General features: G+C 36.7%; 11 protein-coding genes across 11 annotated transcripts; 7 read left to right on the top strand and 4 right to left on the bottom strand.

The window, feature by feature from the left end:
• Positions 1–76: 76 nt before the first annotated feature.
• C9374_009242 (uncharacterized protein) lies at positions 77–1,074 on the bottom strand (the record flags this gene model as incomplete). The annotated part of the gene is made up of 2 exons (XM_044699408.1): positions 77–415; positions 898–1,074. 2 exons carry the CDS (start codon positions 1,072–1,074, stop codon positions 77–79), a joined length of 516 nt encoding a protein of 171 aa, XP_044544593.1.
• A 402-nt stretch (positions 1,075–1,476) lies between these two features.
• C9374_009243 (uncharacterized protein) lies at positions 1,477–2,778 on the top strand (the record flags this gene model as incomplete). The annotated part of the gene is made up of 1 exon (XM_044699409.1): positions 1,477–2,778. The coding sequence occupies one exon, from the start codon at positions 1,477–1,479 to the stop codon at positions 2,776–2,778; it is 1,302 nt and encodes a 433-aa protein (XP_044544594.1).
• Positions 2,779–3,459: 681 nt separating this feature from the next.
• C9374_009244 (uncharacterized protein) lies at positions 3,460–4,353 on the top strand (the record flags this gene model as incomplete). Its single annotated transcript, XM_044699410.1, has 1 exon — positions 3,460–4,353. One exon carries the CDS (start codon positions 3,460–3,462, stop codon positions 4,351–4,353), a length of 894 nt encoding a protein of 297 aa, XP_044544595.1.
• A 116-nt stretch (positions 4,354–4,469) lies between these two features.
• On the bottom strand, positions 4,470–6,440 carry C9374_009245 (uncharacterized protein; the record flags this gene model as incomplete). Its single annotated transcript, XM_044699411.1, has 1 exon — positions 4,470–6,440. One exon carries the CDS (start codon positions 6,438–6,440, stop codon positions 4,470–4,472), a length of 1,971 nt encoding a protein of 656 aa, XP_044544596.1.
• A 47-nt stretch (positions 6,441–6,487) lies between these two features.
• On the top strand, positions 6,488–8,461 carry C9374_009246 (uncharacterized protein; the record flags this gene model as incomplete). The annotated part of the gene is made up of 1 exon (XM_044699412.1): positions 6,488–8,461. The coding sequence occupies one exon, from the start codon at positions 6,488–6,490 to the stop codon at positions 8,459–8,461; it is 1,974 nt and encodes a 657-aa protein (XP_044544597.1).
• Positions 8,462–8,690: 229 nt separating this feature from the next.
• On the top strand, positions 8,691–9,968 carry C9374_009247 (uncharacterized protein; the record flags this gene model as incomplete). The annotated part of the gene is made up of 1 exon (XM_044699413.1): positions 8,691–9,968. The coding sequence occupies one exon, from the start codon at positions 8,691–8,693 to the stop codon at positions 9,966–9,968; it is 1,278 nt and encodes a 425-aa protein (XP_044544598.1).
• A 17-nt stretch (positions 9,969–9,985) lies between these two features.
• Positions 9,986–13,153, bottom strand: C9374_009248 (uncharacterized protein; the record flags this gene model as incomplete). Its single annotated transcript, XM_044699414.1, has 2 exons — positions 9,986–10,588; positions 10,667–13,153. The coding sequence occupies 2 exons, from the start codon at positions 13,151–13,153 to the stop codon at positions 9,986–9,988; spliced, it is 3,090 nt and encodes a 1,029-aa protein (XP_044544599.1).
• A 130-nt stretch (positions 13,154–13,283) lies between these two features.
• On the top strand, positions 13,284–14,828 carry C9374_009249 (uncharacterized protein; the record flags this gene model as incomplete). The annotated part of the gene is made up of 1 exon (XM_044699415.1): positions 13,284–14,828. One exon carries the CDS (start codon positions 13,284–13,286, stop codon positions 14,826–14,828), a length of 1,545 nt encoding a protein of 514 aa, XP_044544600.1.
• Positions 14,829–14,833: 5 nt separating this feature from the next.
• Positions 14,834–18,303, bottom strand: C9374_009250 (uncharacterized protein; the record flags this gene model as incomplete). The annotated part of the gene is made up of 4 exons (XM_044699417.1): positions 14,834–17,220; positions 17,506–18,000; positions 18,094–18,147; positions 18,270–18,303. The coding sequence occupies 4 exons, from the start codon at positions 18,301–18,303 to the stop codon at positions 14,834–14,836; spliced, it is 2,970 nt and encodes a 989-aa protein (XP_044544601.1).
• Positions 18,304–18,466: 163 nt separating this feature from the next.
• C9374_009251 (uncharacterized protein) lies at positions 18,467–19,423 on the top strand (the record flags this gene model as incomplete). Its single annotated transcript, XM_044699418.1, has 1 exon — positions 18,467–19,423. The coding sequence occupies one exon, from the start codon at positions 18,467–18,469 to the stop codon at positions 19,421–19,423; it is 957 nt and encodes a 318-aa protein (XP_044544602.1).
• Positions 19,424–19,584: 161 nt separating this feature from the next.
• C9374_009252 (uncharacterized protein) lies at positions 19,585–21,036 on the top strand (the record flags this gene model as incomplete). The annotated part of the gene is made up of 1 exon (XM_044699419.1): positions 19,585–21,036. One exon carries the CDS (start codon positions 19,585–19,587, stop codon positions 21,034–21,036), a length of 1,452 nt encoding a protein of 483 aa, XP_044544603.1.
• Between the last annotated feature and the right edge of the window lie 21 nt (positions 21,037–21,057).

Genomic DNA, 21,057 nt, shown 5'->3' on the forward strand with positions numbered 1-21,057 from the left:
ACTACAACTTGTTGTCATTAGTTGATCCATTTTAGCATTTGTGAACTATTCATCTTCATCTCACACACAAATAAATTTACAAAGTATTATCCTTAGCTCTATTCAATTCATTGTAGAACATTTGCTTCAAGTCAGTGGAGTGAGTGAATGGTTGACATGGAACATAAAGTGGATTTAAAGTTGCTTGCAAATCAGCTCCGTTCTTAATATTCAAGAATGGATGAGGATTAGTTCTCTTCACAACAACAGCAACATCGACCAAAGTATATCTCATCAAACTACTGAAACACAACATGAAAGCAAAAGCAATGGTAGAAGCGACAATAATGACACCCAAATAATTGAGGAGGAAGAATGGTTCACCTTCACGGAATTCGAATGGTTTACAGTCAAGTTTGAATTCTGGACTTTCATACTATTCATATGAGTGTGTAGTATTGTGAGTGTTTTGTTTGTATATATTTCGAGAAAGTGTGAATATACACGTTGTGGATTTGGAATTTGATGAATGGAGAAGAATGAACGGTGTGGTCATAAAAGTCAGGATATTGAATGTTTGATTTGGAATTTGATGAATTGGTTCAACGCATTGGAAGTATTTGTTGTTGGTGTTGTGGTGGCAATGTTATTCATGTTTCAATAATAATTGTTGTTGTGGAAATCATCAAACAGACGTATTCAATAGAGACAAGTATTTCATTGTCAATCAAGAATCCAATTGTTGTTGTGTTGGTCGTACGACACACGAGAAAGATTCGCAAATTGTTGAGAATCATCACCAAATTTGCAAATTACATTATAGAAAATTCATCATCGTCGTATCACCAAACAAAATGTTAGAAAATTTAAATATTCAAAAACACAATGAACATCATGTACAAAGGATGCTCTACATACCATTCCTGAAACGGTATCCATGAATCCTGGATTGTTTCTCTTTCTGAGTGTTTGTAAGAATCTTTGTTGAGCCAAAGGAGAGTTGAATTGCAAGGTCATGAGAGCCATGCCATTCTTGTTCACGTGGAGTGAAATGTTTTGGGACTTTCTAGCAACCAATGAGAGAGCTCTGTTCATTCTTGTTGTGATGGGAGTTGATTTTTTGTTTTTGACAGTTGGCAGCTGCACAAGATTGTAAAACAGGATAATAAAAATTTGTTGTTTTCAGCCGTCGATGCTTGAGAATCCTCTTCTTGTCGAACCCCATCATTTGCTGCATCCACATCATCACTCATTCGTACTTTTACTCAAAACTGTTGAGAATCGTGATCCTCTCAATAACTGTGAAGAAGATTCATAAAACGTTTTGAAGCTCGAAAATTATGATTTCATGTAATTATTTAAATTTCAATACGAATTCGATCTTTACACATCAACACGACATAATGTTGTTCAGTTCTCTTCACTGAGAATCCAAACAACCAAAACATTGTATCAACATTGATTTAATATTCTATTCACAGTCATCATCAAGAAAAAATGCAAGCCTTGTTTCAGAGTTTTTCCATCACTTGGAATTGGTTGATGGGAAAGCCATTGTCCTCTTCCGAAGAGGAGGAGGAACATGAAGTGAAACAACAACAACACTCCCATTCATCTGTTGAGAAGAATCAATTGGTACTTTCACTATCGGAGGATGTATTAAAAGAAAATTTTGAATATTCATTAAAGACTTGGATTTCATTGGGAGTGTTTTTGAGAGAGAGTCATGAATGGGAACATGCTGAGAACGTATTTAAGAGGGCCATGAAAATAGTTGAGGATAGTGCCGTGTATTCAAATCATTCCATTCAATCCTCGATATCATCTACCTCACTCAATGTATCTTTATTGCTTTTGGAAAGGGCACGAAACTTGGAAAAACTTGGAAAGATTGAACAAGCGATTGAGAATTTTGAAAAGGTGATTAAATTCAATGTTTCAAAACAAGATACAATCGATGCTCTTTCTGAACTCGCTTGGATTTATTTAGGTGAGGAAAAGTTTGAAAAAGCAAGGTTAACCATTTCTCAAATAGAGGAAATTGCTAGTGAGGAGCAACGAACAAGACAAATAATTTCTCATTTACTAGGAAATTATCATCTGTCCGTGGGTGAACAAGATGTGGCTCTGCAACATTACGAAAAGGCTGTCGAGTTAGATTCGACTTGTGTGGATGCATTGGCTGTACTTGGAGACATTTATTGCCATTATAAAAAAGACGAATCAAAAGCAAGAGAAATGTGGGAACGTGCATTCAGTATCGACGCATTGAATACCAGCATTTCCCATTACCAATTGGCAAATATTATTATGAAGAAAGACAAAAATTACGAACGATCAAAATCAATTTTAGATATTGGACTGCAAGTGGATGCCACAGATGCAAACACGAATTATCTCATGGCATGTTGTCTTGAGGACATGCAATGTGAGGCTAAAGACGTGGTAATATTCCATTATTCTGAAGCCATGCGTTTGGAATGTACAAAGAAAAACCTCTTTATACGATTTTGTAATTATTTGGTCCTTCTCGGCAAATATGAATGGGCTATTGGAGTGTTGAATAATGGTATGAAGCAAAAGCCAAAAGAAACAATCACCTTTTTATCCATGCGTGAGAAAATTTATGAAACCACGAAAAACTATCAAAACGCTCTTAATGATTGTGAATTGTTGTTAAAACTCATTTCACAAGCGGCCATTTCTGGCTCTTCTTCAATTTACAACACCACTCATCCAGCACAAATGACCAGAGATCAAGTACAGGAACGAATTGCACAAATCAAACAAAGATTATAAAACACGAGAGTTAAAATTGAAGATTTGGAGCCAAAATTTGTGGCATGCCCAAAAATAGAAGTTGTTATTGAGTTAAATTTTGAGATAGACTTTAACAATGTAAAGCAAAGTGGCGCAGGGGGAGCGCGGTGGGCTCATAACCCACAGGTCCTAGGATCGAAACCTAGCTTTGCTATGTCCTTTTAAACTTCATGAATTGCTTGTTGAATATTGAATTTTAAATTGGAACTTCAAATAAGGTGATCAAGTTAGACGAGGTGCCTGAGAGGTTCTTTTCGAAAATTCCAACCTCTTAGGACTTTCACCTTAGAAATTGATTCAAGAATTTACATACATTATACACACATCAAGATCTTATTTATTGACAAGTGATGCCAAGATGAACAAGAATCTATCTTTTCAGCCTTACATAACTTCAAACCGTTGAAGCAGCAAGCCATATTAAAACAATCAACTTGGGTGTAGGAGTGGCTACGGCCATATCACGATGAATGCACCTCATCCCGTCCGATTTGAGAAGTTAAGCATCGTCGAGCTGCATCAGTACTGAGGTTGGAGACAACTTGGGAACCTGCAGTGCTGTAGCCTTTTTTTTCACGCGAACTGGGAGTCTTTTTTTGGAACCTTTCATCTGTCTTGGAGAAAACAATTTAGTGCTCAGACTAAAAAACACTCCACAAGATGGATGGCGACCACACCCCTCCTTCCTTGTTGACCAACCTCATCCCAGATATCACCGACGAAATCAGTGATTTCAAAGAGAGAATGCAAAAGCAACGATATACATTCAAACTCAAATCACATGAAGGTGTCTGTCTATGGGAAGGACCTCGTAATTTAAAAACTCTCTTGCATGAGATCACCGTTCATTGCAGCAACGGTGTAGATCCAAGCATGGTTGCCTTGCAAGTACCAGAAGGAGTCGAAATTCGAATTGGAGTCCAGAAGTCATGGGCAATGAAGCGAGAATTCAACAACAACCAACAAACGAAGAGAAAACAAGCTCCAAAGAAATCTTCCTCAGAGGAAAGAGCTGTAAAGAAAACAAAGCGACAAACTCAATCCTGCTCGTCTTCATCCAGCGCTGGAACAGATCATGATCACTCATCATGTGAGTCATTTCCTTCCACGACTGCTGAAGCTATTGCTTCTTCTTCTCAACCTAAAACTGTTCAAGGGAGTAACCTGCCATTGAATCCCTCTCCTATCATTTACTTGGCGTATCCTTTCATTTGGACTTCACATGTCATGTCACTGCCAACAGTGTTGCTCTGCAATGATATTCCCAACCAATTCAATGCCCAAGGTGGCAACTGTGGTTCATTACATCAACAAGGGACTGAGACCTGTCTTCAAAGTCCACCTGTTGATCATCAGCAACAACAAATGCTGACAGCCCAAGATGAACATTTCTTTGACAATGCGCTTGTCGAAACACCAACATTTACCAATGGAGGTGAGACAAGATCCGTTGAGATAAGAGATGAAAGGGCTGCAATGGACAACAATTGCCCTCCAATGGATGAACAGGAGTGCAACGACCTTCTGGAAGAATTGGAAGAATTCTCTTTTTGAAACATTTGAGTAAGATGGATGTGGTAATGCCAAATAATGGTCGAAAATCTGTGTTTCATTCTTTTACAAAATAAACTTGGTTAACATCAAAAATTTTGTTTGTCACTCTCTTTTACCTATTCCAATAATCTTTTGTCAAACAATTCGCCAAGTCTAATCATTTTCGCTCCACTAATGACGTAATCGTGATGATTTTCATCGATTAATTCTAAAACATATTTGTAGTTTACCATCATTCCATAACTTTCTTTCAATCTTCGTTGAGTTAAATCTCCTTTCCAATTGATACGTTCCAAGCATGCTCCATTCCTTAAATGAAAATTAGCAACTGGATCCAATGCTTTGGATTTGTGTTTCTCCGAGTACAAATATCTAGCACATAATCGGAGCATGATTGGTTGAAGCTTATCATTGGGATGTAGAGTGGTTGCCTCTGGCGATGATAAAATAAATTCAATCAGTGAAAGAAGTAGCTCACATCCAGATTTCATGACGGTATCTTGTGACAATTGAAAACCAAACAATTTAGGTTCTTCAACAGCGATCTGTTTGATGAGATCCATGTCAGACTTTGAAAGAAGCTTTTCATCGTGGAATTTCTTCTTCAGTTCCTCATCTTGAGAGCATTCAATTCTCAGCTTTTGAGTTAACCAACGAATAAATCCTGGAATTGGTGACAAGGTGCTGAATTGATTAATGTCCCCAGAAAAGTTATCAGTAATCAATCGTTTTTGTTTTAAAATTCCCACCACATTTTTGATCAAAAAATTACCCAGTTCAATACCTTGTAACCCACCTTGAGTGGAGGAAATTGAGTAGAAAATTGCAGTGTTCACTGTTTGAGGTGAACCATCTTTTGTAACGTCATGAATTTCCCGCATGTTTGAGGCAATGTGATCCATGAGGGCAACCTGTAACACCACAAGTGGCACTCTTGGCATGGCTGCATGGAACAGACCATACATTTTTCGATTAGGTGTTGGTGCCAATCTGTTTTTCAAAGCTTCCATATTTGTTATTGGATGTACACGTTCTGAGTGAATAATCTTTTCCAATAATTGAGCATTGCTTTGTCTCCAATCCAACTCTTTACACTCAAGAAAGGATGGAGAGAACCAACTTGACAACAACCTGACAAGATTGGTATTGAGATCATTAAGTAAAAATGGCAAGATAAACTTCTTGTAATCCTGATTGACATGGCTTGATTGTTTTTGGAGTGTTGAAATAATTTCCAACAAATCTTGTCTCATTTGCATCACAAATTCCAAGCCGTTGAGATTTTGAGAATTGAAAGGCACTTCCTTTTTCATGAGTGTTAAGATAAATTGTTCTAAGAACTTTTCATAATATGGCTCCATGGTTGTTCTCAATTGTTGAATTGTGTTGAGATATCCTAAAATATTACGCTCCAAATGTTCTCCATTTTGGCTCAAGGATTGTACATTTTGCAATGACGCTCTCAATTTTTCAATAGTTTGAGAAAGAATTTTTAAATGATTTTCACTTTCATGAGTGGTCGACTGGCCAGTGTTATTATTATTACATCTCATCATTTGTAATAATGAAGAGATTGGTATTCCACCAAAATGCATCACCATCACTTCAAAAAATCGGATTTTGCCGTTCTTATCGAGCTTATTCATATACAATTGAGCGAGCTTATAGGCTACATCTTCAGGAATTTCCAACTTGTTGATATTGGAAATATTTACTCCAGGAAGTGCACGAATACTCTCTTCAAGACTCTTGCTGCCATCTTGGATGAAAGAATGAATAGCTTCCCAATATTGTTTAAATAAATTAGATGCTTGTTGAGCTTTCGGAATATGTTGATTATGATCATTCAAAGCAGTAGTACTACTTGTGGTATTTCTTTGAATTTCTTTTGTATCATGTTGATGATGAAAGAATCGTCCCGGAGTCAAAGAAACAACATTCATGCCCAAATGGTCTAACGCCCAAGCAGCAGAATTAATGTTCTTCTTGAAATAGTAATTCTTTTCATGATGATGGGGAGAACACAAGTGATTGCGCAACACGAATAGTCTTCGCTGCAACAACAAGGTGTTTTTGTCGAGTATCATTTTTAATGACGATGACAAATAATAACATCATTTTCAAATTAATAAAAATGCTCAATCATGATCATGATGCGATTTGTGGTGGATCTTGTTATTCGGAAGAAAATTTACAAGATTTATGCAGAAATGATCGTCCAATGCAAAGGTGTATCGAGTTGATTGATGATATGGTTTTTCATATTTTACAATTTTTAGAGTCTGAATTTATTATTACAAATTGTTTGCGAGTTTCAAAGCAATGGTATCGCAAATCATTAGAAATTTCTCTGTCTTTGGATTTTTCGGAACGACCATTAGAACATTGGGAATGTTTTGCCAACTGTTCACATTTGAAAAATTTGACTAGCTTGAATTTGAAATTCAATTTTGTTAGCGAAAACAATGGGATGAAACCTATTGCATCAAGTCCGCATTTGAAACGATTGACTAGCTTAAATTTGGAAGATGTCCTAATTGGACATGAGGAAGCTAAATTACTAAGCATGACCGAAAATTTAAGCAATCTCACAGACTTAAATTTGAACGGAAACTATCTTGGAAATGACATTAATATTATTGCAACAAACAAGAATATGAAAAACTTAACATGTCTTAAACTGGGTAAAAACGATTTGGGTATTGAAGGATTGAAGTTTTTGTCTGAAAGTTCATTCGTTAGCAATCTCAAGGAGCTCGATTTATCTTATAATGGTTTTGGTGAGAACGGAATCATTTATATAACTCAGATAGATAGTTTACAAAAATTGACCAAATTAATGTTACGAGGACTATTAATTAAATATCCTTCAGTGAGCAGAATTGCACAATGTCCACACTTCAAAAACCTGACCATGTTAGATTTAAGTTTCAATGTACTAAACCACGACTGTGCCAAAGCGTTATCTGAAAGCCATTATTTGAGCAATTTAACAGAACTTGGTCTCAGAAAGTGCAAACTTCCAGCAACATCCATCCAATTGCTAAGTACCACCGCCAACTTGAAAAAACTTTCTCATATTGATTTAACTGCACATGAACATTATGAAGTGGGAGTTCTGTTTCACAAAAGAAAAGACTACTCCCAAGCACTCGTTTTTTACAAAAAAGCTGCTTTTCAACATTCAAAGGCCGTATATAAACTAGGATGCATGGCGTATAGAGGAGAAGGCGTTGAGCAAGACTATAACGAAGCCTTTAAATGGTTTACGATTGCTGCTGACAAAGACGTTGCAAATGCTCAATACTTCCTTGGGTTAATGCATAAAGAAGGAAAAGGTGTCGAACAAAATTTCATCAATGCTATGGAAAGCCTTAAGCGAGCTGTTTCCCGTAATCATGCAGGTGCCAAATTTTTGTTAGGGAGAATGTACATGAATGGAACAGGAGTCGAACAAAATGTTGAAAAAGGAATTCAATTGTATGAAAAAGCAGCAAAGCAAAATCATCCTAAAGCACTCTTCACTCTTGGGCGATTGTACTTACATGGAAGATTTCTACACCAAGATTACTCCAAAGCAAAAGAATACTTTACACTGGCTTCTGACAAGGACAATGACCGTGCACAGGTTGCACTTGCTTCAATGTTTAAGAATGGTATCGGTGTGACAAGGGATTATTTGAAAGCTTTTTCACTATTTCATATGGCTCTATCTAAAAACAACAAAGAAGCTCATTTGAACTTGGGATTTATGTATTATATGGGCCAAGAAAACATTGAACGTAGCTATGTCAAGAGTTTGAATCACTTTCAACAATCTGGACTGTTAGATATGAGTGTAACTGTACAGGAATTACAATACGGAGACATTCTGCAAATGATTGAACAAGACAAGCTCATTAACTATGGTGTCAAATGCGACTCATGTTTAGAACAAAATTTTACTGGCCCACGATTTAAGTGTGACGAGTGTGTGAATTTTGATTTGTGTTCCAAATGCTACCAAAAAGACAATGTAACGTCTTTACATTTCGACAATCATCACTCATTTACAGAAATAGATCCTCCTGCTTTGTGTTTGTTGAGAGAATATGGATTTCGAAAATAATATAAATTCGATTGTTTGAGCTCGGTTACAACAGAAAATTACAAAAAAACTCTTCCGAGCTGTGTCGTTCCTACTCTCTTGCTTGTAATTTAGCTGTAAAATAGTTTGTTGCAATTTAATGCAAATACTTGAGAATAATACTCCTTGGAACAGCACATTCATCTAATTCCAATTCATTGTACAAATCAACGGTTGCCATCATCCGTTATATATATATCATCGGAACATCATGTTGCCCTCCCAACCACAACAGCAACAGCAACAACAATATTCATTGATCAATCAAGCTGCTCAGCTCATGCAAACACCACCACCAACCTCTCCATGGATCAATCCGTTCTTTTCTCCAATGATGAATCAACGAGTCGTTTGTACTCAATGTAAAAACGTTCAAGATGTATTCGTTCCTCCGACTCCACTAAGTTCCGATCCGAATACTCTTGATGAAAGTTTTGTATTTCTGAGTGATTTCAATTCTCCTACAGCATCCATTATGGACACTTTTCAAAGCAATAGTAAAAGTATAGAGAGAATTGAGGAAATTAATTACATGATTGATGAATTATTGGAGAATGGAGAAAATTTGGATTCAATTTTACATCAGCAATCCCTGTGTGGAGCTTGTTTGAAAGATTTGTTTGAAGAACTTTCGAAGAGAGAGGATTTATTGAAGAGAGAATGTGATGGATTCGAGAAAATGTTAAAAGAAAAGAAATTACCGTCAAAGGAAGCACTTGAATCAAATGCTAACAAGTATAAACAAGAAATGGACAAGCTGCGAAATGAAGAATTTGAAGAGAGAGAGAAGATTTTACTTTTCCACACCGACAGACAGTGTCGCCTTGGACGAAAGGCGATGAATTTACAAAATGAAATCAATGCACAACAAGAAACAGAAAAGGGTTACTGGAAGGCTTACTTTGAATATTTGGACAATATGCAAAATGTATCAGAAGACAATAGGAGAATACAGCTGAGAAGTAGCAAGAAGAAATTTAATCCTGCAAAATTATTTTCAATTCATGAAAATCCAAGCCGAATAATGATGATTAATGGCTTGAGAATGGGGACGTTGCGAACTGAACAAGTTTCATGGGACGAAATTAATGCTGGATGGGGCTTGTGTGCTCTCTTAATTACCATGATTGCTCAAAAATTATCCAAATTTAAATTTAGCAAGTACAAAATTACTCCTAAAGGAAGTCACACCACTGTCAAAGAATTGGAGAGCGGAGAGAAATATGATCTATTTTACTCCTCTATAAGAAATTTAAATTCCTTCAACCAAGGAATGAAAAGTTTTCTATTTTGCTTGAAGGAGCTTATTTCATATGCAGCAAAAGCAATTCCTAGTTGCATGGAATTGTCTAAAAACGTGCACATAGACGACGATAAGATCAGTGAAAGAAGCATTATTTATAGTGACCAAAAAGAGAATGAATGGACTGGATCCCTGAGAATGGTGATGGTCTCTCTCAAGTTTTTACAAAAAAATGTTCTCACGTAAGAAATATAGGTTGTTTTCTAATTTGTATTGGTAAGGAAAATTGTACAATCTGCCAACTTGTCTGAATTCACTAGTTGTGAGAGCTTGTTTGCCATAATGCGCTTTGCCGTGTTGCCATTATCTAGAGTGAAATAAACAATGAAAAAGTCCAATCCAAATACAATATGCATTTTCAATTTGTGCAAATAGGGCATGTATCGATATCTTAAAAGTGACAAGTGTGGAAACTCAACAATCTTTTCAGAGTCTTTGTGTAATAACTCAGTTATGGTTTTGTCTTTTGGGTCTACATCATCGTTGTCTTGGTCATTATTACGTCCATCGTCATCATAGTCGTTAATCGAGCGAGCTCCAGAGCTATCTCCAGAAAAGTAAAAAGTATTAGGAAATACCTTACTTTCTTCTTCACTGCCGTACTGGAATGGTGTTAGAAGTTGTCTCAAAAGGATCGTTTGAGGAATGTTGCCAAACCATTTTGGATCAAGTTGATGTGACCAGGCTCTCTTTCCTTCCACCACCATTGCATATTGATCACAAAACACATTCACAGGTTCTAGTGCAGTCATGTGTTCGTTCAGATTGAAATGAGCCGAGTTCACTACCACTGAAACTTCTCCTAACTAATGATTGAATTTTTACAAAATATCAGATTGTTGCATCGTGTAAGAAATTATAGATGTTTCAAAACTCATACTTGCCTCAGAATAAGCATTAGAACCAAAAGTATACAATTTCCGATCGAGTGTGGTCATTACAATTCCCTCTGACACACGTTGAATGGTTGCAATATTTCCTCTATTTCTAATTTTGTGAGTGTTAAAGTAAAAAGAAATGTCATGACCATCATCCTTCTTCTTGAGCTCAATTTCAATATCATATGGTAATGGATTATGAATAGAGCGTAATTGGGAAATTATTTCTTGATTGTCTTTCATATCTGTTGTTTGCTCATGCTTGTCATACCATAAATATTCTGAGCTTGTTGCATAGAAAATGTCACAATACATGTCAAACACGGTCAAAAAGCCGTCATCAACCGCAGATAGATAGGGATCAATCATGGACGAATCAGGAGTGTAGCATTCTCGCAACACACGGTCGAAGCCATTTCGGTGTCTATATGTTTCTGCCTGTTTTGGACCAATTTGAATATAAGGATCCAATAAATTCCATGTCAGCATTTGAGGGGAAATGCCTCGTGCAGGGAAGTGATATAATCTGTCACAACTGGTTAATATCATGGACTCATAGAATGTGTTCATTAAATTTTTAGCATAATGAAAACCTTTTTGTGTATAGCAGTACGTATTTTCGTAAATCACAAGATTATTGCGCTTTTCGTAAATGAAATTTGCAAAACCAATAGTAGACATGGATGCAAACTGTTCTACTATGGAACGTTCAAATATGCATTCATCAGTTAAGAGCTTTTGCATGATTTCCAAAAATAGGCTATTTGTAATAATTTCTGTTAACACTTCGTATTGGAAGTCTCGCTCAAAAATAGTTTCCAAAGAAGTACCAGAGACAGTGGGATTAGTTTTGACGTTTTCGTAATAATCAACTTTGAATGCATGGTTCAACAATTGTAAAATGTCAGAAGATTTTACATTATTTTCACATTCTGGCTGGAGATTCTGATAGTGCTCAGTAATTATTTGTGAAAGAATGTCCAAGGGTGACAGCAATGCTTGTGCCTTCTCGGTCTCAGAATTTGCTTCACCTGTATTAGTATTCTCGGTCTGGGTTGCTGAGGAAGATGTTGGCTCATTCACTGCAGTATTTTGACTCGCTTCTTCCTGAGGTGTTGTCACTGGCTCTTCCGAATCCGATTCAGAGTCTGACTCTTGGCGGACCTGTTTTTTTCGTTTTTCTTCGTCTTTTGGAAAATGTAAGGTGTAGTATCTGTGAATCCAGTTTTTGAAAATTGTATGTATCTCTCTACTTTTGATTATTTGCCATATTTTGTAGTTATTTTTCTTTGTCACGACAATTGGGCTATTGTGCATCGAAGAGCTACTTGGGTTAATGCTAAAATTTTCAAATTTTTCTATCATGTTGTTGTAGTCTGAATCCAAGTAAATGTTCTTAGAGATTAAGAAATCTCTCATCCACCCAGTGGTAATGGTTGAAATTCTACAACTGATAAAGGTCGTGGATTGGAAGTTGTGTAAACGTCCACAAAAGTAAATATTACCTATATCAGTCACAAGTATCGCGTGTTGAGAGCCACAACTAATCATGGATGGATTCTCGTAATTGAAATATTTTGGGTTAACTCTAATCGCCTCTTCAACTTCTGAATGAGAAATCGATGGATGTGAAAGTTGGAATTGTCTATTTTGCCCATAGGAATATAAATTCTTTTGAGAACCTAAGCCTTCGGTGATAAAGAATGCAAAGTCAGCGCCTGTGAAAATTTCCACCACACGCTCGTCTTCCACTTGGTTCTTGCATCCGAAGTGGTCCAAGTACTTGAGTGAAATTTCTGTGAGCTCCGTCCTCCGATCCATTCCGTCAGCAATCTCTCCAATCACAAACACTTTCGAATCAAACTCATTGAGTATAATCGTTCCACTTTCCAGACATGCAATCTTCTTCACTCGAAAAGGTCTGTTTCCAATGCGTGAGGGTATACGAATTGGAATCAACCTTGTCAATGCAGTTGAATCATTGAAATCAAAGACTTCTTTGAGATTTTCTGTGCTTGTAGTACTGCTGCTGTCTGAATCATCATTCTCATCATCAGTGTTGGTATCATCGTTGTCAGTTCTTGATGATTTGGAATGAGCACCTAATTTCTCTTTCAAATCATACACTTCAGAAGCATTGACTCTCGAGTTCATTTTGGCATTAAACTCTTTCATCTCGTCATGGAGCTCATCAGAATCGATCAAACAATTATTCCTATCATTACTTCCCGATGCAAAAACCAATTGTTGAACCTGACCAAGTAGATCATATTCCGAAGAAGAATCCATATCTAACACTTCTTCTTTTGTCTCGACCTTTGATCCCGATGATGAACTCAATGATCGTAAGCGAGAATAAATTTTTCCTTGTTTTCCAAACGCTTGTACCTGCCCCGTACCTTCAGGTAGCAAGGTGGAAGAATAACCCAGCATGTAACATTGGGAAGCAAAATTAAGACATGATGAAAAACCTTTGCATTCACTTTTGAGCATTTTTTTTAATTGATGATCTTGATAACAGATTCAAAACTATTGACTTCGTACTGATTTATGTTGATGTCATTGGTATGAAACCAGATGTGAAAGGTCAAACTAGTTATCTTGTCTTGACAAGTAGTAAAAAATGTTTTCACCCAACGATAAGCTTCGTTTTAAATCAAGATGGGCAAAGAGATATCATTCTTTTGGTAACGATGAAGACAATGATACTTTTGAAAAGGAATATCCATCCCAACAAGAATATTTAAATCAATTTCTTCGTTGGTCCTTTACAAACAACAGTAGTAGCAGAGTTGCTGATGAGGAGATGGATCAACCTTCACCCGACGTGATGATTCATACTTCATTCCATGATTATTATTTGCACAAGATCTTTCTCTCACGGAGTCGTTACTTTAGAGTTTTACTTCGGAATGGACATTGGAAACAAGAAGACTCTATGAATCTACCAACCACATCCAATGGTCTGAATGGCGTGATGAATGCTTCTTCTGTAAAGTTTCCAACAGAGGATCGTTTGTACACGATTGATTTTTCAATCATAGAAAGCTCCATAATTCCAAATGAAGCCAAACTTAATCGTCAAGCCTTTGAAGAGATTCTCACATACTTGTATACAGATCATTTGGATGATTCGTTATTTAAATTACAGAGTAGTAGCGATGACGATGAAGAAGAGGAGTATGACTCTGATGAGTATGATTCAAAAGAACCGAAAAAGAGGAAAACAATTGAAGATGCATCTTGCAATGCTTTTCAATTGTTGTGTCAAATGATTTATTTGGCCAAATTCTTAGATTTGAAACAATTAATTCAACAACTCAAGATGAATTTGGATGGAATTTACAAGCTAGTGGCCATTCATTATGGACATGAAGAGTCATCTTCTGATTCTTTACAACTCCCAGCTCTCAATGAATATGATTATATGGAATTTGCACTGTTTGTAGAACAAGTCTATGGTCGTCGTTATTCAGAAAAAAAGAGCGATAACTTGTTAAATTTTCCAACCTCTTTCCTTGAACAAGTCTGTTCACAGTTTTGCATTCCATTATCCGTCAAAACGAAACTTTTGAAAGAACACTTGAAACAAAATTTTGGAATTGCACAACAGCCAATTTCTGAGAGTGTGCTATCTCATTATCGTTCTGTACTTTCTCAAATTGAAAAGACAAGTATTGAACGTTCGTTTTTTGTCTCGAACGAACAAATTGAAATTTTAAAGGAACATTTTGGATGGAATATTTCACAGCGACGTGAAGATATTCAAAAGAAACTGTCATCAAAGAGTTTTAATCCTAGCTCAATATTATTTTCTGAAAGTTGTGATGAAGATAATTATCCATCTGAGTTTGTAGCTCCTAATACTGAATTAATCATTAATGTTGACTCTGGAAAAAAGAGTAGTCATTTATGGTGGAGTTTTTATTTCAACTTTCACTTGGATTCAGAAGAGAATGGAGAAAATAAATCCTCAAAAACACCTCGAGGAGCGGTATTTGTATCCAGTACAAGCGGTGGCAAGACAAGAATGAATGTGTTTCCGTTGTCATGCCGCGATATTGATTTACACAAATCAAATGATGCTTATGGCTTAAGTTTTGACATGATTGTGTACATTGAGCCAGAACTAGAAAAGACAAGCAATGAGGAAGTTTTCAATGAATAATTATTTTATAAAGCTCCTTCTTTCTTCTTCTTTGATTTCTTCACTTCCTCTACAACACCGGCCGCAACAGTTTCTCCGCTTAATCTGATGGTCAGTCGTCCAAACTTTGGGAAATCCGAATATTGCTCTATCGAGATTGGAGTCTCTGTTGTGATTTCCACAATGGCATTTGAATTTTTAAGAATACATCTTGGCTTCTTTTCCACAATCTCTTGCTGCCTGTTGAGGATACATTCAAGTGTGGTAATAACAGCAGGGACGTCAATATTGTGCAAATGCAGAACAACATGAGAGCCCTTCAGGATTGGTATTTTCATGTCGAATGTGACTATTCGAGCTCTAAATCTATTTGTAACCTTAATTTCATTTCCAACAGGGCAAATAATTTGGCCAACCATCAACTTGTCAATATCTATATTACCTAACCCAATTTCAACATTATCTCCGGCATACGCATATTTCACTTGTTGCTTGTTTCTGAGAAGGGTTTTGACTGTACACACCTCCTTAATAGGCATTACAATAACCTCATCACCTTCAGAGAGTGTACCGGTTTCAATTTTACCAGCTATGGTAACTCCAGTGGCCAAGGATTTATAGACATCAGAAACGGACAGTCTGAGAGCTTTTTCGGTGTCTCTAGGTTTTGGTTCGAGTTTGTCTATTTGTTCAACAATTGTTGGACCATCATACCATGGTACTTGCAAAGACTTTTCAATAAGATTATCTCCTTGAAAAGCACTTGCTGGAATATAAAAAACATGATTACTGTCTTGGGTTTGATATCCTATTTGCTTCATGAAATCATTTAACTGGCTTACAATGAAATCAAATCTATCCTTAGACCATGCAACTGTATCTAACTTGTTGACTACTACTATCACTTGTTCCACTCCCAAACTTCTGGCGAGAATTAAATGTTCTTTGGTCTGCCCTCCGTTTGTGAATCCCGTTTCAAACCCATTTGGTGTAGCATCGACAACTAAAATTGCAAAGTCTGCCTGGGCTGCTCCTGTAATCATTTTTGAAATAAAATCCTTATGTCCAGGTGCATCCAAAATGGTGACATGCCGATGTTCAGTTTCAAAATACTTTACACCAACATCCATTGTCACACCACGTTTTCGCTCTTCCTCATGTTCATCCATGACCCAAGCAAAGTGGAATGACGATTTTCCAATTTCCACCGACTCTTTCTTAAATTTGTGAAGCGTTTTCTCTGGGATATAACCCATCTTTGTTAAAATATGTCCCATTAAGGTACTTTTTCCGGCGTCAACGTGGCCAATAATTACTACGTTAATTCGTTTCTTTTCAGAGTCTTGAGGTGGCTTAATTTGTTTTCCTGTGGTGTGTTTTGGAACTGGAGATGCTGGTTCTTTCTTTTTTTCTGAGGTATCTCCTTTTGATTTAGTCGGTGTTTGCTTCTTTTGAATAGGTTGGAAATTTTCAAGAGGTTGATGACTTGTCTTATGTTGTGACCTAGCAGATTGAACAAGATCATCTGGAGATGGAGTATTAAATGAAAAAATTTCGGGAATGTTTGGTTGTTGTTTGGATTTGTTGTGTAATAATTTAAGAACTTCATAATAGGGAGACAGGCGTTCGGGAGAGTTGGCGAAAAAGGTTTTTGCAAAAGATTCGTTGGCAAGGGAGGTGGTAAGACACTGAGCAAATGTGGAAGCTGCTATTGTGGATTCTTGGTGCTGTGATTGTTGTTGATTTTCTCGAGAGAGAAGAGGTGGCTTTGATAATTTTGAGGAAACTATTTTCTCATCTTCACTCAAATCTTCATCTTGGTTGTCGAGAGTTTTCTTCTTTGTAGTACGAGCTTTCGTCTTGGAAGAAACAGACCGTAAATATTCTTCATCAGAGGAGAGCTCTTCATCATCTCTTTCGTCCTCCGAAGACGAGGAATAGTAGTGAGTTTGAGAAGGAATGGGTTTTACAGAGGTAGTTTTCTCAGATGTGGAAGAGAAACTTGATCCTCTCCCAACACTGCTTGCTGGGATTGGCTTGCTGCTACCACTGCTCGAATCGGATGAAGCTGTTGTGTGCGGTGTGGGTGTTACTGCTGTTGTTATTACAGGCTGAGATGGTTTTGAGAGGAGACTCGTACCACGACCACCTGCTATTGTCTTCGTAGTAGCAGTTGTGGTGGTTGTTGATGACGTTGAATTGATAAATCCAGAGCCTCTTCCTCCCACTGATGTCGTGGTTGTTGTTGGAGTATTCGAACTAGAAACTATGGTTGGGGCAGAAGATGAAGTTTGTAAAGACGGAGTGGAAAGTAATGAAGCGCCTCTCCCCACTGCAACGGTTTGGGGTTGTGCTGTGGATGATGTCCCGGAGAGAAGCAAACCTCCTCTTCCACGTCCAGCAGACATCACTACTAGAATCAAAACCTAATGAATTGAATTTTGATCTAAATAATAATTAAATCACTCAAGCACCAATTTTTGTGTGATGATGGTAGGTAAATGTTTCGTCTCTCTTGATGATATTTTTGTTTTTGTGCCAAAACGAAATCTTTTTGCTTCCTATTCACCAGTAAGATGGATCAAAGCCAAGCTCTCCCTTACGAACGCCTTTCTCTCCCATCATGAAATTCTCGTTGGGTATGTTACAAAGTTATAGCATAACTGTCTCCAAAAATTTGAATGCACCATGAACATACCTTGCTGCTTTTCGGAAGGTGTGGAAAAGATAGCATCAGAAACTTCTGTAGTTGGTGTTGGCGTTCCCGAAATTTCTGTTGAATGATCCAATTCTGTCACATAAATAATATTACTCTTAGTATCCTTATCTTTTTTCTTGTTTTTCCCTGTTGATTGTGTTTTTTGGTTCTTATTTTGTTGTGGCTGTTGCTGAGATGATGCTTGTTGTTGTGTTGTTTTTTGCTTGTTTTTGTTTGCCTTGTTGTCACCTGATTTGGATTTAATTACTATATTACTTGCTTGTTGTTTCTTTCTTTCATGTTCTTTTTGAGCCAATTCATAAATTTCGTTGACGCTAGCTTCTTCGTCTCCATCATTGCGATGGAGCACATCCTCAAGAAAATCTTCTCCCACTTCTGTTTTAATACTAGGAAAAACAGAAAGAATAAATTTAGAAGATTCCTGGTCAATTCCGTGTAGTATAAAGTCTTGAAGTCTGAGAACTGGATCGTCTTCTATAGGATGTGAAGCAAATATGTTGATGCATCAATATATTTGTGTATACGAGAGGGATTATTAATAATTTCGTTTGTTCCTCCTTAACCTACCATCATGGTCATCATGTTCACCATGGTGTTCGTCATGATAATCATCATCAAGGTCTACACTCCGATATTATCCAATATCGACATAGAAACACAAATCAATTCATAGTGAAATCGATAGTTAATAATTCAAAAAGTCATCGGGTTAAGACAAACACCATCAACCAGCAAAAACAAACCTTCGTCTGTGTAAAAGTTTGAATGTCGAGGCATTTTTCTTGTGAAACAGCAACGCTTGTTTATTTTGAAGTGCATTTCAATTAAATTGAACTTATGAACAATTTACATTCTTGGAGCAGTTGAAGAGCGTGCTGCAATTAGCTAAATTTGTTCTTGATTGAATGCACAAGGACTCCATCCAAATCCTCATAAAAAAATGAAAGCAAGATCAACATTGATTTCCTCGTCCTTGTCGTCATTCCTGCAGAACGGTCTCAAACGGAACAACCATCATCCGATCATCCGTATGGACAAGAATTTTATTATCAACAATCACGGCTTGCACATCATCTGCAATAGAAATTTTTATACGAATTTACATACATCAAATCAGGTGTGTTCTAAAAACATGGATCGGGAATGTCCTCGAGCCACAGATCCAATACTGTTGAATCATCAACAGCATCATCACCCTTGTTGGAATTGTGAAACGGAATTATCTTGCCATTTATTATTTTGTAGTTCATGTAACAAAATTCAACCACCATCCTCTGAGACTCATGGCACGTTATCCGGACAATATCCTGAAACCTCTATCGATTATTTTACCCTCATGGATTTACCTCACGAATTTTCGGTTAATCCAAAAGTCTTACACGAGAAATATAAGGAATTGCAAAAGGTTCTTCATCCTGACAAATTTGCCCAAAAATCAGAAACTGAAAAGAAAATATCGAGAATGCAATCTGCCATTGTGAACACAGCTTATCAAACATTGAAAAGTACCAAATTGAGAGCTGAATATTTATTGAAATTAAAGGAGGCACAAAAATTAGGTCCATGCAATCATAAGTCAGTGAACGACGTGCAACTGCCTCCTGAATTTTTGATGGAAATTATGGAAGTGAATGAACAGATTAATGACAGTGAAGACAACAGAGAGAGTTTGACTGAGATACAAATGGATTTCAATGAAAGGAAGAGGCTTGTTGTGCGTTCTATTGATGAACAATTTAAAAAGGACGACTTGGATGAAGCACGTTTTAAGATTGCACAGTTGAACTACATTGAACGAACATTACAGCTGGTTGACAACAAACTTCACCAGTTAGACCTTAAGGAACATCGTTCTCACTCGAATGAACCCTGTGATGAATGTGAATTTAAAAATTAATGATACTTGGACTGGTATGGAATTTTTCATAACATTAATGTAAAAGATTTAAACACTTTAAATGTAGGATTTGAAATCAATTTTGCCTAATACGTTGTGTGTCAATACTCTTAACGACATAGCTCAACAATTAAAATGAATATTTGAATTGAAACAAAAAAATGTACCAACAACCCAACAACACAGATTTGGCAAAAGAAAATCTTCTCATCCATCTTGATTGCCCGTATTCTCAAGAATTACTTCTCCGGGTACTCACAGAAACCAACAATGAAGAAAACTCTAAATTTCTTTCCAAGTACAACATTTTCACTCGGGAGGACGTTTTGAAATTTGCTTCCGAAACTTGTGAGCAATCACAATCATCATCTGCTCTTGTTTATGAACAATCCGTAGAAAACTTTATCAAACATTTCAACATTCATGTTCAATGGGATGAATATGAAAACATTGCTTGGAATCTAGTGATGTCTCATGAACCATCATCATCTTTAGGATTAGAAAAATCAAAAACACCTCTCCGATGTAATTATTATTGTGTTCGGAAGGGTCTCATCAGAAAGGCACAATTTGCAAGTGTTTTAAATCGATACATGACAAAAAAGTTAGACAAACAAGAAACCACTTGCTTAAAAAGGTCAATTCCTGAGACCTATCTCTATGAATTGGATGATCCCGAATATTTTGATGAGAGTTTATATGATATTTATGAAGTAGTTGAATCTCTTCAAGAAAATGAAAGAAAATTACAGGAGGGTGAATTGATGAATTTAACCACATGGATTTTGAAACCATCCATCACTAATAAGGGAGCTGAAATTTTCATTTTCAATTCGTTGGAGGCGTTGAGAAATTATTTTACACAAAAACATGAACAACACCGTTCAGAAGAAGAAGAAGATGAGGAACAACTTGATGAAGATAAGGATTTGTCTTCTGAGCAACATGTTGATTTGAGGCAATTAAGAGAATGGGTAATTCAACGCTATGTGGATAGACCTTTATTGTTGTGTGGTGGAAGAAAATTTCACCTGAGAGTTTATGTTGTGTCTGTGGGCGCCTTACAGGTTTATGTCTATGATCAAATATTGGCATTGTTTGCGTTGAGACCTTTTGATATGACTCGAGTCAATGACACATTTTCACACATTACAAATACGTGCGTTCAAGTGAATGAAGTAGATTTCAAAGAGAGCGAATCAGTGAAATTGTTCTGGAATTTGGACAAGGAAGACGCTGAACACATTTCGAGAACACAATTAGAACGAATTTTCGAACAAGTGAAAGAAATAACAGGAGAGACATTTGCGGCTGTGAGTGGCGAATTGAATTTTATGCCCTTGCCCCATTGCTTTGAATTGTATGGGTTAGACTTTTTAGTCGATGAAAATCATCAAGTCTACTTGCTCGAGGTCAATGCTGGCCCAGACTTTAAGCAAACAGGAAAAGAATTGGACAGCGTGATTTATAATTTGTTTAAGCAGACAGCAAAGGTTGTTTTATTGAACGACACTGAAGCTTGCATTGTGAGCAATGAAAATCCTGCCACTTTTGGTAAGGGTCAGTTACATCGAGTGTTATCGAAAGAGACCACATACAGAAACGAATTTTAAACAATAATATTAAACAGTTCA

Source organism: Naegleria lovaniensis (genome assembly GCF_003324165.1).
Source record: "Naegleria lovaniensis strain ATCC 30569 chromosome Unknown tig038, whole genome shotgun sequence".
Taxonomy (NCBI): domain Eukaryota; phylum Heterolobosea; class Eutetramitea; order Acrasida; family Naegleriidae; genus Naegleria; species Naegleria lovaniensis.